This window comes from Mycteria americana, chromosome 13, assembly GCF_035582795.1.
Source record: "Mycteria americana isolate JAX WOST 10 ecotype Jacksonville Zoo and Gardens chromosome 13, USCA_MyAme_1.0, whole genome shotgun sequence".
NCBI classification, from domain to species: Eukaryota; Metazoa; Chordata; class Aves; order Ciconiiformes; family Ciconiidae; genus Mycteria; species Mycteria americana.
Genome location: NC_134377.1, coordinates 3893320 through 3908017, shown reverse-complemented (window position 1 = coordinate 3908017; position 14698 = coordinate 3893320). Strand labels below are relative to the sequence as shown.

Here is a 14698-nt window from a genome sequence, read left to right as displayed (position 1 = left end):
TAGCTCCACTTAGCCTTCTAGTATTCTTTACCTGACATGACTTGGAGAGAACAAAGAGTAGCTCGCGTCCCTTCACGTCAGCGTGGTCTGTCTGATGTTGTGCCGGTACGGGCGGGAGAGGCAGAATTACTTCTGCCGTTTTTATGGAACTGTGATGGCACTGAGGATACAATGTCCTTTCCTCATACTATGGTAACTTTTGCTACTATCTAGCTGTGCATTAAAGAAGTCTAACAAATTATTTTATCTTTTTGTCTTTTCAGAATGAAATAAATGAGGTTCCTTTCTTTGATATCCAGCTGCCTTATGAACTGGCATTGAAGATATTTCAGTACCTGGGCAAGACTGAATTGGGAAGGTGTGCTCAGGTAAGTGCTGCTGACAGTTTGCTTCTCTGATCCCATGTAAAATAGGCAGAAATATTCAAGAAACAGTCAGGCACCTTGATGCAGGGAAGATGTATGGTAGCCCTAGTAGCTCAGCTGATTGTGCTTTTGCTTATTGGAAATACTTCCAAAGCTGAATTGAAAAAATAGTAGTAAATGAGCTGGATTTATAGCTTGCAGTTGTGTAGAGTTAAATAAAACATTTGTGGCTTGAACAAAAGTGAAGCCTTAAAATTTAAAACAAATACTTGCAGAGATCTTTTGATTCAAGTAAATGTATTTAGAAACAAGTGAGTGTCTTGCTGCAGTATTTAGAACTTAACACTTTGCAGTGCGAAGGGCATGGCAAAAAAGCTGCTCCCCCCACTTTTCGGTGTGTGACTTGAATCATAAAAATTGCAGTAGTAACTTTTTGTCTGTAGTAATTTCATGTGAGGCTAAATTCTTTAATGACACTGGTTTCCTCCCACCTCTGCCCTGGCAAGGGGTTTATATGTTTCTTTGGTGATACTTTAAGATAATGCTTTCACCAGTCTGTACTCAGACATGGTCTGTAATTTATGTGTGGTTGTAAACTGCCTGTCTCTTCAAGTAGCTTTACTAGCTTAAACACTCACACACACCTGACTATACTTTCAGCCCACACTACTGAGCCTCTTTATCTCCTTTCTTCACACGTTGAATGATGAACCTCCTCTCTGAATGAGTCTTCAAAGCAAACTTAATTGGCAAGTGCTGATTACCCTGTGAAATAGAGTAGAATATTGTGGATAGTCATTGCCAGCTTCTTCCATCGCCACTGTTTAGTCTCTCAGGCTGGTGTTCATTGAGCTTTTATGTACAAAGCACATCTTGCAATTTCACAAAAATGCAACCAAAACCATTCTTTGTGTTCACTTGAACCATGCCCTGGACTGTTTGTAAGAGAAAGAAATGTTAACATGTAAAAATTGAAAAGTGACAGACAGGGTATAGCTTTGTTGTGGATGGTAAACTAGACACAAGTATTAGCCAAATGGCACATGCATTGAAATGAAATTGGGCTTCTAACATTCAGTATGAGCAAGTCATAGTGTTAAATAGCTACAGGTGGTTATTGCATCTTTGACTTGCTAATGCCTTTTATGAACAAGGACTGTTAGAAGAAAAATAACTCCTCTTACAGGGCTTCTGTTGCAGAGGAAAAAATTCTCTAGGATTATATTTTGGCGCTGTCCAGGAGACTGTGAAGCTTTCAGATGATGCTCGAGTTTCTGTCGTTTGAGGTAGAGATATACGATCAGTAAAGGCCGCATCCTGTGAAATGGAACAGGATTGCATTTTTGAAGTGGATTACTTCAAGGTTATTCTTTCTCTGTCTCCCCCCCCCCTTAGGCATGATCAATTTACCTCATGGCATAGTAAAAAGATTGGCTGATGAAGGGCTGCTGCTTTTCTCTGTGCTTGGGCTGTACTTGATTTCTCTCTCGCGCTTTGGTTTTTAACTTGAACCTATTCTTATAAGATGTGTTTAACACTGAGAAAATTTTCCACATTTCTCCTTTGCCTTCTAAGACGAGTCAGTTGATCCTATGTGGCAGCTGACAGGTAGCTGAGCAAATGCCCAGTGTTTTACAAGGCTTTCCGAACGAGATGAATATCCAATGCTTTTAGTGCAGAGCTGGCTTCTTTTTAAGTGTTCAAATAAAAAGCAAAGCAATAAAAATAAATACCATTTTCATTTTTCTCTTGGTTATTTTGTTTTTGAAGGGGGGGAAGCCCTCTTCTGTTAAATGGAAAGCCCTGCTGCTTTACGGTGTTATCGTAGAAAGGTTTTTTTATTAAGGCGCCTTGGGATTTTAGTGAAATTGGGCCAGTTAGTGGAATTGGCATCACGAACTATGTGAGTGACTTTGGAGAAAACCTGTTTGCTTAGTTCTTTATGCCAAATTGGTAACCGACTAACAGTAAAGCAGCCTGACTGTGGAGCCTCTTTGAGATTTAATCACACCACAGGCTGCTCTGGAGAACTTTAATTTCACCCTGGTATTTCTCCCTCCCCCTCTTCCCCACAGCTTTTCTTTGATTCTTGGAATTAGTACTGTAAAACACAAACTATCCATAGGGCACTTGAAATATGAAAGCCATGTGCAGCATGTAAATTAATGGTGTCATCAGTTCCTGAGCTCTGGTGGGTTCGCAGTAGTTGCGAGATACTCAGTAGCATCCAGCAGACCAGTCCCTGTTGATATCTCATCTTTATAATTCAAAGAGAAAGGTATGCAGGACTTAAGGTGTCAGCAGAACAGTCCAGAGTAATGGCAAAATTTTCCCTCTGCTTTGTGCCGGTCCTATGAGTACCTCTTGATTGTGTTCTGACCATTGAAAGAAATATTTATGCTATGAGCGACTCTTGTGACTTTTGTGATGGGTGGGTTTGAGAACAGTCAGTCCTTCCTCCTGGTCATGATGTAGAGGGAAAAGAAAAATAATCACTTGGGACACCACAAATATGACAAATTGAAACGTATCAGAAGTTCTTGTGTTATTTGGGGCTGATACTGCAGATACCTGCAATTAACTTCACTCGTGGCCTGAGGACCTGACCTTTAGGCTCTCAGCTTTGTGATAAGGTGATGTCTCATCTACGAACATTTCCATATACTTACAGTCGTTACTGCTTTCTAGTAAATGCCAGAGACTGCATAAATTGCATTTTGTGGTGTGAAAAACTTCTTGACAGTATGTACTGAATTTTGGCAATGTTGAGGCAGTTTTATTTCTGAATGGATCAGTGGGAAATTGCTTTGAACTGTTAGTGTCTTCATCTGAGAGATGGTTTAGAAATGTTTACCAACACAACAATTGTGTATGTATCTAGGACAAGGGAGACTCTTTCTAGGAATTTAAGAATAAATTGTCTTGCATAAATCCAGAATTTCAGATGCTTGCCTCTAGAGCTTTTGGAAGTGTCAAACTGTTCGGCTTTTAGTGTTTAGACATTTTTAAAAATAAAATCTCATGTATTTTTTGAGCATGCTTTGGCATCAAGGTTGTATATGGGTAAAAGTAATCATCCATCCTCCCCATAGTTTAGAGAGAGAGCAGAGAAACGGATGGGTAAGGATATCCTGGGCTCAGGATGAGACTTAAAATAACATTATGGCTGTGAATTGAAAAGATGAGCAGCTTCCACCTGGTAAATGTGCATCTGAATGGCTTTGGATTAAATGCTATTTGGCGCTACGTATTGTACTGAATTGAAAGTCCAGATATTTCTAATTGAGGCCCCGGCTTCAGTGAAAGAACCTTGAATATGTCTTTGTGTGACTCAGAAAGAAAATAAACCTAATGAAACAAAGACAGTTATCAGATGCAGAGGGATGAATAAACCTTCATTAGGATTTGAGCCAGTTGATTTAGACAGGATTAGAAGAAATTTAGGATTTGATGGAAAAGGTGGGGTTTGTTTTTTTGCGGGGGGGGGGGCGGAATCCCCCAAAGGCAAAACCAAATAGCAAAACCTATGTCAGCGAAAGCCTTTGAAGTCCTTCAGAACATTATTACTCGCTGAACTATAAGGTATAAAACCGTTCCTGTGTGGAGCTCAGGGGAAACCAAAGTTTCTTTGCTGAGAACAGTTGAGAACTGTAGTAAAAAGAGAATAGGAACACTAAAGACAAAATTAAATTGGGGACTCTAAATCTATAAACAACTCTGTAAGATGTTGTCATTGATCGTTGTTGGAGTTTGTACATAGTGTAGATTTGGAAATAATTATGTTTGTAGTTTAATAAAAGCCTTGTGCGTCTTAGCTACTCCAACAAGCAGAATGTATGGGTGCGTATAAATAAAGCCGTAATGCTCTGGCTTTTGGGGCCTCACCTGAAACTCTAAGTCAAGCAGATCTAATAAAGCTGACTTCAAGCCAATGGCTGGTTTTAATGCGGCAGCTCACAGTGGTGCTGTAAAGTGAAATGCTTGAGACACTTTTATTAGAGATTTCTTGCAGCTGAGGCTCGCTCAGTGGGGCTTTTACAAGGGATTGTCATGCCAGTTTTGGTGCATTAAGAAAAGGCTGTGTTAGGGACCCTTTGGAAATTCATGCTTGTAAAGCAGCAGGATTTGATGTAATTTGATTTAAAAAAAAATCATAATAGGATAGGATCTTTATTCCCCCTGAATGTTTGTTCCTGCAAGTTGAAAAGGCAGTCTAAATTTTATGTAGTCCTCCCTTTTTTTTTTTTTTTTTTACTGTCTTTATAAAATGCTTTTAAGACCTTGAAACTAGAAAGGTCTGTGCAACGTTGTCTATTTTGGCAAACTCCAAAGGTGTGTGTGTTCTTTTTTTTTTTTTTTTTTTTTTTAAAGCAGAGCAAAAGTTGTTGTAGTTTGGCTTTGTTTACTTCTGCTCGTGCATTAGCCTGTCCCCTAAATGTCCCCAGAATCGTGCCGCTGTTACGGGAGCGGGGCAGAGGTGCCGGTACTGTTGACCAGGCTTGGCTGGGGTGCTCGGCTCCTGCAGAACAGCTGCTTTTTTTGTGTGTCAGCAAAAAGCTGGCTGGTTTTTTTCTTTCTTTGAGCAATAATATATGGATTTATATGACTTTAAAATCAAATTGAGAGCAAATTCCCCACTAAACTGTAATGGTTTGAAATTTGGATTGCCTTTTTTTTTTTTGCTTTTGAACTTCCTGAGTGTGTCCCTATAGGGACAGGAGCATTAAGCACTGCTTTTTTTATTACAGGATGATGTAGAATGTTAGAGAAGACTCGGCGCTGTTCCTGTCATTTGTAAGGCAGTTATGATTGCCCTATCCAGGTTGTTTTCTTTGTCTGATGATGGAATGTCTGCTAGTTTGAATTGAGGTCTTTTGGTGAATAACTAGAATATTAGCTCTGCTGAACTTGAATATTCCTGTTTGAGAGCTGCTCTTATATGTAGGTATAAAATCCTAAAAACATACGCAGGTTACTCGATCCACCCCCCTTTTTTTCTCTCATACTAATTTTTTTTTTTTTCCCCCCTTGGAAGAAACAGGTCATGAGAGATGTCTTATGATGCAATTCTTGATTCCTAGTGGGATGTTGGTTTTTGAGAACAGTAATGATATATGTGTGTCTTTACAGCAACACAACGTAAACAAGATGGCTAGAAGCCTCATAAAGTTTTCAAGGGTGGATCTGTGCTGTTCACTGCAGAGCGTACTGTCCCACTGTTTGGGGACTATATAGTATGCAAGGAGGTTTGGGACCGTGTGTGTAAGATGTTTTTGCACTTACCGTGACCGACGGAGACCTGTAAGACACAGGGTCGTGTTGATGGGGCTGACCTGCTTTCTGGGCCTTCGCTGCTGTTTCCCTGCGACGTTGTGGGTGTTCTCACTTGGTTGGGCTGACTAGTCAGTCTTGGCCTGATGCTGCATTTAATACAGCAGGCTAAGGCACACTCTTCCAAGTCATCACGTGTAAAATTTTACAGGTCACGTTACAAACTCAGATCGCTTGATTTATTTAAGGCGGGGGGGGGAGGGTGTTGTTTTCCTAACCTCTCTGTAAGCCTCACTGCACACTTTGTTGCTCCGATGGCTTGTGTTCTGCAGGGCCTTCTTGCAAATCGGTACCAGCCAAAAGGATCTCATGCTTTCAGTATCCTTCATGATACGTAATTTTGTGAAGCTATAGTTTGTATTTGAAAGCTGTGGTTTTAAGAAGTCTGAACCAAGGTGTGCATGCTAATGATAAAATACAAAGGAGACTAATCTTATAAAACAGAGAACAAGTAATAGTTCATCTTTCACCGCACTGTGCCATGTTGTATCTGTGTGTAAATGTGAAACGAATGGCAAGTAAACACGAAGATGTGGTCCTGTGAGAGTTTGTATCAATGGGAGACCTAGATTCTTGGTGTAATCTTGGGACTGAAACGGACATTAGATGCTTAATTGTAAGTTGCTAAAAATGATATCAGTCTGAGAAGGGTTTTTTTAATCTTTTGGAAACAGCGTACAATTGATTGCTGCTTTCACCAGTAGCAGTTTTCATTGGTTACGTCTGTTTTTTTAAATTAAGAATTACAGAGAACAAATGCTACTTAAGTTGGCTCTTACCTCTTGAATCTTTAATTCTAAGCCCACAATTGATTATGATGAAGCTGTTCTCTCTGAAATGGACAGCAACTTGAGGCTACTTGAAAAACTTAATAATTCATTCCTATTTGTGCATACTGTAATACAATAGGTTATAAATCACTAATGTCATATACCTAATCAGGCATTGTCAGTAGGACTTCAGAGATATGGTGGCGTGATCTGAGAGGTTTTCTTAGCTACAAATATGAAAATAAATTCATATTTTTTCTCTAAACTTACAATGCTGTCTTAATTGTTTTCTTGTTTCTTTTTACTTCAACATTTTCTAATACACTGACATTTCAGGTTGGCAGTGTGGCCGCTAAACACTGGTATCCATATTGCGTGGAGTTTTAGTGGAGTAGGAACTTGGTTATTTTCAAAAGAATCCACAGAAAACAAGCATTTTGTTAAAGGGGTGGGTTTTTTTCCATACTGTCAGTTGTATATTTGTTTAGATAAGAATTTAGTCTTGGTGCAGGCCTATATTGCTTTATATGTGTATATTTCAGATGTTATTTAAATCAGTTTATACGAAATCCAATTTTTACGTATAACTTTATGAGATAGATATGTAAAAACTTGATTTCTAGGTCAGCAGGACATGGAAAGTACTTGCAGAAGATGAAGTGTTGTGGTACCGGTTGTGCCAACAGGAAGGATATCTGTTAGATACGAGCATCTCCGATCATTCCTGCTGGAAGCTCGCCCTCAAGAACTGCCGTGCCAGAGAGCGCACTTTGAAAACCAACTGGAAGGTAAAAGGGAATTTCTTTAATGGGATCCAGACGCTGTAGAAAAATGGGAACCTGGTTCAAGCAAGTGGTAGTGAAAAGTTGGTCTTTTGTGTCAGAGCTTCTTTTTGCCAGTTAAAAGGAGAAAGCTGCTGAAGGATTTATGAGACTTTACCCTAGCTGTAATACCTTTTTTCCCAATGACTGATTACTTTTGGGAGTGAGTCTTTCTGTTTGCTGTGCTACTCCATTGACTTTGGTGAAAGAGAGATGTTTATACTTCAGCCATCCCTTGATAATGAGAATCAGCCTTTAAGATGAAGTCTCCTTCCTCTGCTCATTACATATCCTGGCTGAAAGCAAGCTGTCTGTTGTTGTTGTTGTGATAGTTGTTTCTCTACCTAAAGATTATGAATGATAATGAGTGATAGCTTCTTTCTCCTTCATTTCTGTCTGTAAAAAATCCAGGAGGCAACCATAGAATAAATGGGTCTTCTCTCTCAGCTGCGCTCTCAGTAGCAATAGTAAAGCTCGGAACTTTCCAAGAAGAAGCAAATGAACTTGGTTGATGAATGTATTGCAATTCTAACACCATGCCTCGTCTTTCTGTGCAGAACCGCATTGGTGCTGTGAGCCAGCTGCAATATGAGCAGGGAAAAGTTCTTTGTGATGTCCATTCTTGCGATGGTGTTGTTATTGCTGGGTGAGTATGAGGTTGCATAATGCTCATTTAATCTTCAGTGTTTGAGATCTCATGTGCTGCTTTTTAACAAATTCAAAAGAAGCATCCATTTGAGGCAACAAAAACGAATTTTTATGACTGCAGTTCCTTTGTGGGTGAGGTAGATTGTCTTTAAAGTGACTGATAATGATGGTTATCTACAAGTCATTTCAGCAGTGCAAATTTTTACTGTACTATTCAAAAAGCTTTCTCGCATACATATAGTCCTTGTAAAAACTATAGTACTTTCTGATGAACTGTATCTATTGTTCTGCTGTGGAAGCAGTCAGAATGTATTAAATATTGTACACATCTACTGAAAAATGCTCTTTTTATTATTTTTTCCATCAAAATCTCTTAATCACAAGGATATTTTTGTGTGCTGTGGCAAGATAACTTTAGGACTGCTAACTTTTCTCCATTGTTATTTAGAAGACAATCTGGGGAAAAAAACACCCACCTAAAAACCAGAGAAACTCAGACTTCTCTGTTCCTAGTATAAAGCTTTGTCAGGACCTTGATACAATGTTAGCTAGTCATTTGGTTTACACTCTTAAATACAATTTTAAGAACCTCCTGAACTTTTGGAAGAGGTGACCATGACTGTCTCAGTAGGTGTAAGGCTTTACTGTATTCTGCTTGAATTTTACAGATTCAGTAATTAGTAGTCTTCCAGAAGAAGTCTCACAAGTAAATAAAAATGATAGCATCCTGGGGGCAGTCAGAGGACATTGTCCTTAACGTACCAGAGTTCCATATTTTACGGTACACTTCACGTTAATGACATGCTTATGCATTGTGGATTAGAGAAAACTACTTATAAAATAGTACGAAATTCACACACTGGTTATAAGAAAGGTGCCTTGAAATACATTGCGTGTAGGTAACATATACATTGAAACGCTTTTGAATGCTGTTGGGCAACGGAGAGCAGAAATCTAAACTAGCAGACAGCAGGAGGGAAAGGGGAATTTCAGTCTTCGGTGGTGGGTTTGCTGGTTGTTTTGTGATTTGTGGGTGTTTTACTTCTGCACTTGGAGGTCTTCCTTTCTGTTCCCTTCCATCCTGTTCATTGGCTATCGCTTCTCTTTCTCTGCTTTTCATGCAATGTCTTTGCTGCTGTAATCAGTTGCATTATAGCAATGAAAATGCTTCCGCTGAAGAGCTGTCTAGTCTGTGACCTCTAGAGGGGCAGTGCCACACAGTGGTTAACCTAAACAGTGGCCATGGGAAGAGGCTTGAAGAATTCGTGCGGCTGGAGTACCGCAGCTCTCACATTGACGTCTGACGCCTGCCTGGTGTTGAGGCTTCCTCGGGCTGCTGCTAAGACACGGCAGCTCCCAGCCTGCTGGGGTCCGCAGCTGGGATCCAGCTCTGCAGATAGCAACCTGACTTCTTTTGTGCCCTTCAGCTTGGGCAGTGGTTTCCCGGCCTTGGCTGGGGATCTACACTACTGTATCTGTTCCACTGTATCTAATGAAACCTCCTGTACTTTTCTGGGAGCCAGAAACCCCAGTTGTCTCCACGCTGCTGCCAAAACCTCCAGCTCTTCTTTTTCTTCATTTTCTCCATTGTGTTTGTATCCAAACATGCAGTATATAGAAGGTAGGCAGAATAAATTAATTTCTAAAGAATTAATGAACAAAGGAGATTAATCCCTTATACTAAACTCAAATAGTCCGTATTTTAGCTTGATGTATTACAGAAATTGGGTTTATGCAGTTTCACGCTGTCTTTTCATATTGGTTCCCCAGTTCCTCCAGTATCTCTTGATTCTTTTGGCGAGTTTGCCTCGATCGGCATGGTAAAGGGAGTTGGTGCTCTTAAAGAATTTAGGTTCCTCTAAGATTCATGATAATATGTGAGCAGGTAAGAGGCCACTGAGGGAAAAGCTGCACATGTGTATCCATTAGGAAAAGCAGTGTTATGGGTTTCACTCAAATTACTTTTCAGTAATTTCCCTTCTCTAGGAAAATGAATTTTAGTAATGAAGTATCTTTTTATGAAGCTGTGAGCATACATTTGATAAAACAATATGGGGAAATCAGACTTTGCCTGGTTAGTAAACGAAATGTTTAGAATACTAGAACACAAAAATTGTATTACTTCCATTGCTGTTTACTACTTGCCCTTCACTCTGCTTTGGTAGCTTGAGATCTCTGAAAGCATCTCTTAAATTGCTGCAAGCAGAAAACTGTTCTGTGAATCTTGCCCAAAAGAAGATGAATTTGTTGTTCTGCCAGTGATGATCAAAGTCTGCAAGACAGTAGCACACTGTCACACCCCCCCAGTCATATCTCGTGGTATGTCACGGTAAATATCAAACAAGACAGACTTAAAGTTACAACTAAAACTTCCAAGGATGTTAGCAGATTGTGCAGGGAAAGACTTTGTTCATTATGTGCATTTGGTAAGTATTTAGGATAGGTAGATTGAGGAATTTGTTGGGGTTTTGTGGTTTGGTTTTTTTTTTTTTTCCCCAATCCAAACATAACCCTCCCCTTTCTTTCCCAGCTTATAGTATTGTACTTAATGGCATTGTGCTTTCAAATTTGTCATAAAAGTGTAATGAATCTGGTGATCAATAGCTAGCTGTTGCATTCTTTCAGTACTGAAGAAGTAATTTAATAGCTGAGGTTAACAGACGTCAGTTTTCTTCTCGGTATAAATATCAATTATCTGTTACATTTAATGATTATATCTCCAGTTTCGCAAACACTTACATGCTTAGCTTTACATGTGAATAATCATAGATTACAGCGAGACTTGCCATGTGCATAAAGCTAAACGGATGTGTGACTTTGCAAGGCTTGAGAAGTTGGTGATGATCTTAAAGCTCATTTTGTGTGTGGCATTTCCTGGGGTTTTCTAAGCAGTGGCTTGTGGCATCATTTACCTTTCTTTCCTCCATAGTCAGGTTGCTGCACTGGAGAAAAATAGGGCCACTCGCTTTTTAGCAGGTTTTTTGATGTCAGACTTTGGGGAGCAGCTGCAATGCTCTGGCTCAGCTCGGTCAGGCCAGCCAGGCATTACACTCTGTCTGTATAGCTGGAAACTGTGGCAGTGTATAGCAGCTGCTCCCTGGTTTCAGGAGGTTCAGCTCAGGATCTTGGGAGATCAGAGAATGGTTATAAAAATTAAAAAAGGGGTGGAGAGAGAGGTTCTCCAGCAGAAATGCTGGGGCTGTTGTGTATTTGGGGTCTTGGAGCAAGCCTGGAAAAAATCTTATTTGATTTGAGCCTGTGCTGTGATAGACCTGATCTAGCGTGCTTCATTATACTGCTTCAAACTCTGCTGGAAAGTGGAATAATTTTTATTTTAGTTGCTGTAGAGCTTTTTTAAAAATCTTTCTGAAAAGGAATTTGTACAGGTTGTGGGCAGAGTGACTTCAAACAGCAGCTACAAGTCCCATACATAGAGGCATAGTTTGTCTGAACTGGTTCAGGAGCAGATCTCTTTGTTAACTTTGTGTAAGGAAGCAAAGATAAACTGTACAGGGTTAGCTCTCCCTTAGAGAAATGCACCTATTTCATGCACTCTCCTCTATTTTCTCCACGCTGCTGCCAAAGCTCAAGCCAGAAGATGGCAGAATATCAAGGATTGATTAAGTGCAACCTGAGCTGCGAGTTGAAGGTGGCTGCTAGCAGCTCCTCTTTCTCAGAGCGCCTTGCATTTACTGGCTGACATCAGATAATTCAATCTGGCCTGCATGCAGAGCATCTTGTGTTTATCATTAAAATTTCATCCCAGCGGTTACGATGCTTGTTTTTTGGGTCAGACCTTGAATCCCTTTTCATTTGAGACAGTGGTGTTTGTGGTTACCTCACTCCCAATCAATGTTGTATTTGCCAGCCTTTCTACAGTTACATGTCTCGAAGGATCTTCTTTAAAGGGATGTTGTCCTCCCCCCTCTCCATATTCAATTCAAATGTAGTTTCTTCTTTAAGTCAGAGTTTACTTAAAGCAATTATACGTCTGCTCGCTTGGCTTTTATAAATTACTACTGATGATTAGGTTCACTGTACCTAATACCGTCGTATGTTTGGTTTCAATACAGAATGCCTGGATTTCGTCACCTTCTGTTAATAAAATCTTAAATCTCTCTTCCCCCCCCCCCCTTTTTTTTTTTAAAGCACGCGCACATTCAGACAGTAAAATTGGTACTTTTTCTCTCTTGGCAGTGTTGACAGCCACACTGATGGGCATTCGTAATCAGAGGTTAGGTCCTCCTGGAGATACTGATCTCGGAGCATGCATCTGGTCCTTGTTTGAACTGTGTTGTCATTACACAGTGAACCCTGGGGTGTAACATGTCCGTAACGTGTTGTGAGACTGTTTTGCTGTCTGACTGGCTCTGTGTGAAATACTTAACATGTGGCTGTCCTTGAAACTGTGCAGTAAACTTGCCTTGTGTCGGTGGTGATCATCTCACCTCACAACTTGGTCCGTAAAACCACACCAAGTCTGCTGTGCGTCAGGGTGATGCTTTATTGTGCATTGTGTTAACTTTTTTACGCTTGTGGGAAGGGCACTGTGGCTTTACTGCTGCTGTTTGTAGCTTTGAAAGCTTCCCAACTGAAAATAAACAAAAGAGATCTGGAGTCAGACCACCCTTCCGAAGACCCAGAAATATAAAGGTATCTGACGCTTTTTCATTCTTCAGTTTTCTTTGACTGAAGAAGGAGTGGTAGACTGTTAGTTAAGAGCTTGCATAAGTGGAGATTGAAGGGCATGCCTCTGCTGTGCCACGGAGACTGGTCTAGCAGATGCTGCATGGAGTCCTGCACCCCTTACAGACTCAGCTGGGAATCAGCCCTTGGTCCTTCTCTTTGCATTTTAACTCAAGAGGTTCTCATTCTTCCTCCAGTAAGTACTATCTTCTTTCCTAGAGATTTTATTTTCTTGAGTTAGGACTAGTGAGATTCATGTGCTCCGAGTGCCTCAATAAATTTGCAGATAAACGCTTCCTCCCTTTTCAGGGTGGAGCACACCTGGCACAGATGGTATTTCTCCAAGTGATGCTTGATAAAGGCAATGAGAAGCAAAAGAATAACTTGCTAAATATCCTGTATGGTTGGAGGAATCATCTGTTATAGACGTAGTGATACGTTTTGATTCTCTCATACTGAGAAACTAAATGCATTGAAATAATTTTCATACAGTTGTCTTTGTTTTGAAGGAGTCTTACAGGAGTTCCAGTTTAAACACTGCAGCACTTTTGAACAATCTGGACCTTTCAGTTTAAGTCATTATGAGCAACATACAGACATAAAAGTAGCTGCTACTATATGGTAGATTTCTTTGTTCTCTACGATCACCTCCCACTCTGCTTTCCTCTTGCTCAAAGGTGACCTGCAAATGACTTTTAAAAAAAATGGGCTTGCCACTCTTTTTAGCTCCATAATGATGTGTGAAACTAGCCCGAAAGGCTTGAAAACACTTTTCTGCACTTTTTAAAACTTCATGTCAACTCTCATCTAATTTGGTTTTTTTTGCTATAGGGCTTGTGGGCTATTCTCAAGGTATTTATTATTAGGTCTTGCATCTTAATTCGGTGTGCAGACCTGAGGAAACCAAAATATTAATTAGTAATGAAAATGAATAAAAGTTAACAAACCAAAGTCTTAAAGAGCCTGAATAAACCCCTGCCTTATTTAATTGCTTAAATTTCACTTGTATAATGGCACAACTTTGATAGGTTTCTCCCTTCCCTCCCAGAGAGTGAGAGCCTGGATGTAAAACAAAGCAGTAAGGCAGAAGGTAAAAATACTTGCCTTTTTCCTTCAACCTTCCCCGAACCCTTTGTGTTCTCTTCACTCATTCTCATCATTGTTAAGAAGTAATAAGTGTCAGACCTTCTTCTTTTCAAGTGAGTCACCTCTAGGAGGGTTGAAAACAGGATGACATCACGAGTTCAGCGGGGTCGGATGACAAACTACAGGAGTTAGGTAAGGTTGTGTTAAGTGACAAACACATTGGCTTCTCTGTCATCTTGTGAAAAAGAGCCTTTCAGGTGAAACCAATAGTAGAAGCTTGATACTGACTCTTTGTGAAAGCTGCTTTTCCAGCCTGCCCGACCATGAAGCTATTGGTTTACCTGTAGGTTTTGCTGGATGCATTGCTGCAGGGAGATGCGCTGTGTGTGTAATGATGCCCGGTATTCTGAAGTCACAGTAGTTATTTTTGGGCTTGTAGAGCTTGGTTTCTGCTGAGGCCAGACAAACCATCCTTCTTTCTAGTAGACTTCTTGAACATTTCATTTTTAGTGTTTTCACAATCTACCTCTGGGCTGTTGCCGTCAGTGCCTAGAGTTCAGGTGATCCTTTTCCTCTCTGCTGTTTGCAGTGTGTTGCAGTTTGTGTTCTTTCTAACACGTAAACATATCAATTTACATCATCTTCAAAAGGTGTTTTCTCGCCTGTGTTGGAAACTGGAGACATTGTTTTATTTGTTGCATTACGTGTTTGTCCTTTGTGAAATAATAGGGCTGATGGACCAGATCCTTCCCAGGTTGCATCATGATTCCTCTTGAACTCTCTTGAAAAAGATTTTTTTTTTTTTTCCCCCCTCTCCTGCCATGGCAGTAGGCTTAGGCAGTACCCACAGTACGATGTTTCCTTGGTCAGAGCAGCTGGTTTAATTAACGGACCTGGGCTGATGCAAACCACTGGAACCTGGATGTAAATGATGGGAGATTCTTGGCCTTAAAAAATAAATTACTAGAGACAGTTTGGCTTTCTCTAACTT

At 40.2% G+C, this 14698-nt stretch overlaps 1 protein-coding gene across 1 annotated transcript in view; it reads left to right on the top strand.

Moving 5' to 3' along the window:
• The window catches only part of FBXW8 (F-box and WD repeat domain containing 8), a 52621-nt gene that overhangs the window by 3220 nt on the left and 34703 nt on the right, over positions 1-14698 (top strand). Inside the window, exons 2-4 of the mRNA XM_075515782.1 lie at positions 264-368; positions 7090-7254; positions 7845-7933. Of these exons, the coding sequence (XP_075371897.1) occupies positions 264-368; positions 7090-7254; positions 7845-7933 (359 nt within the window). The remainder of the gene's footprint in view (positions 1-263; positions 369-7089; positions 7255-7844; positions 7934-14698) is intronic.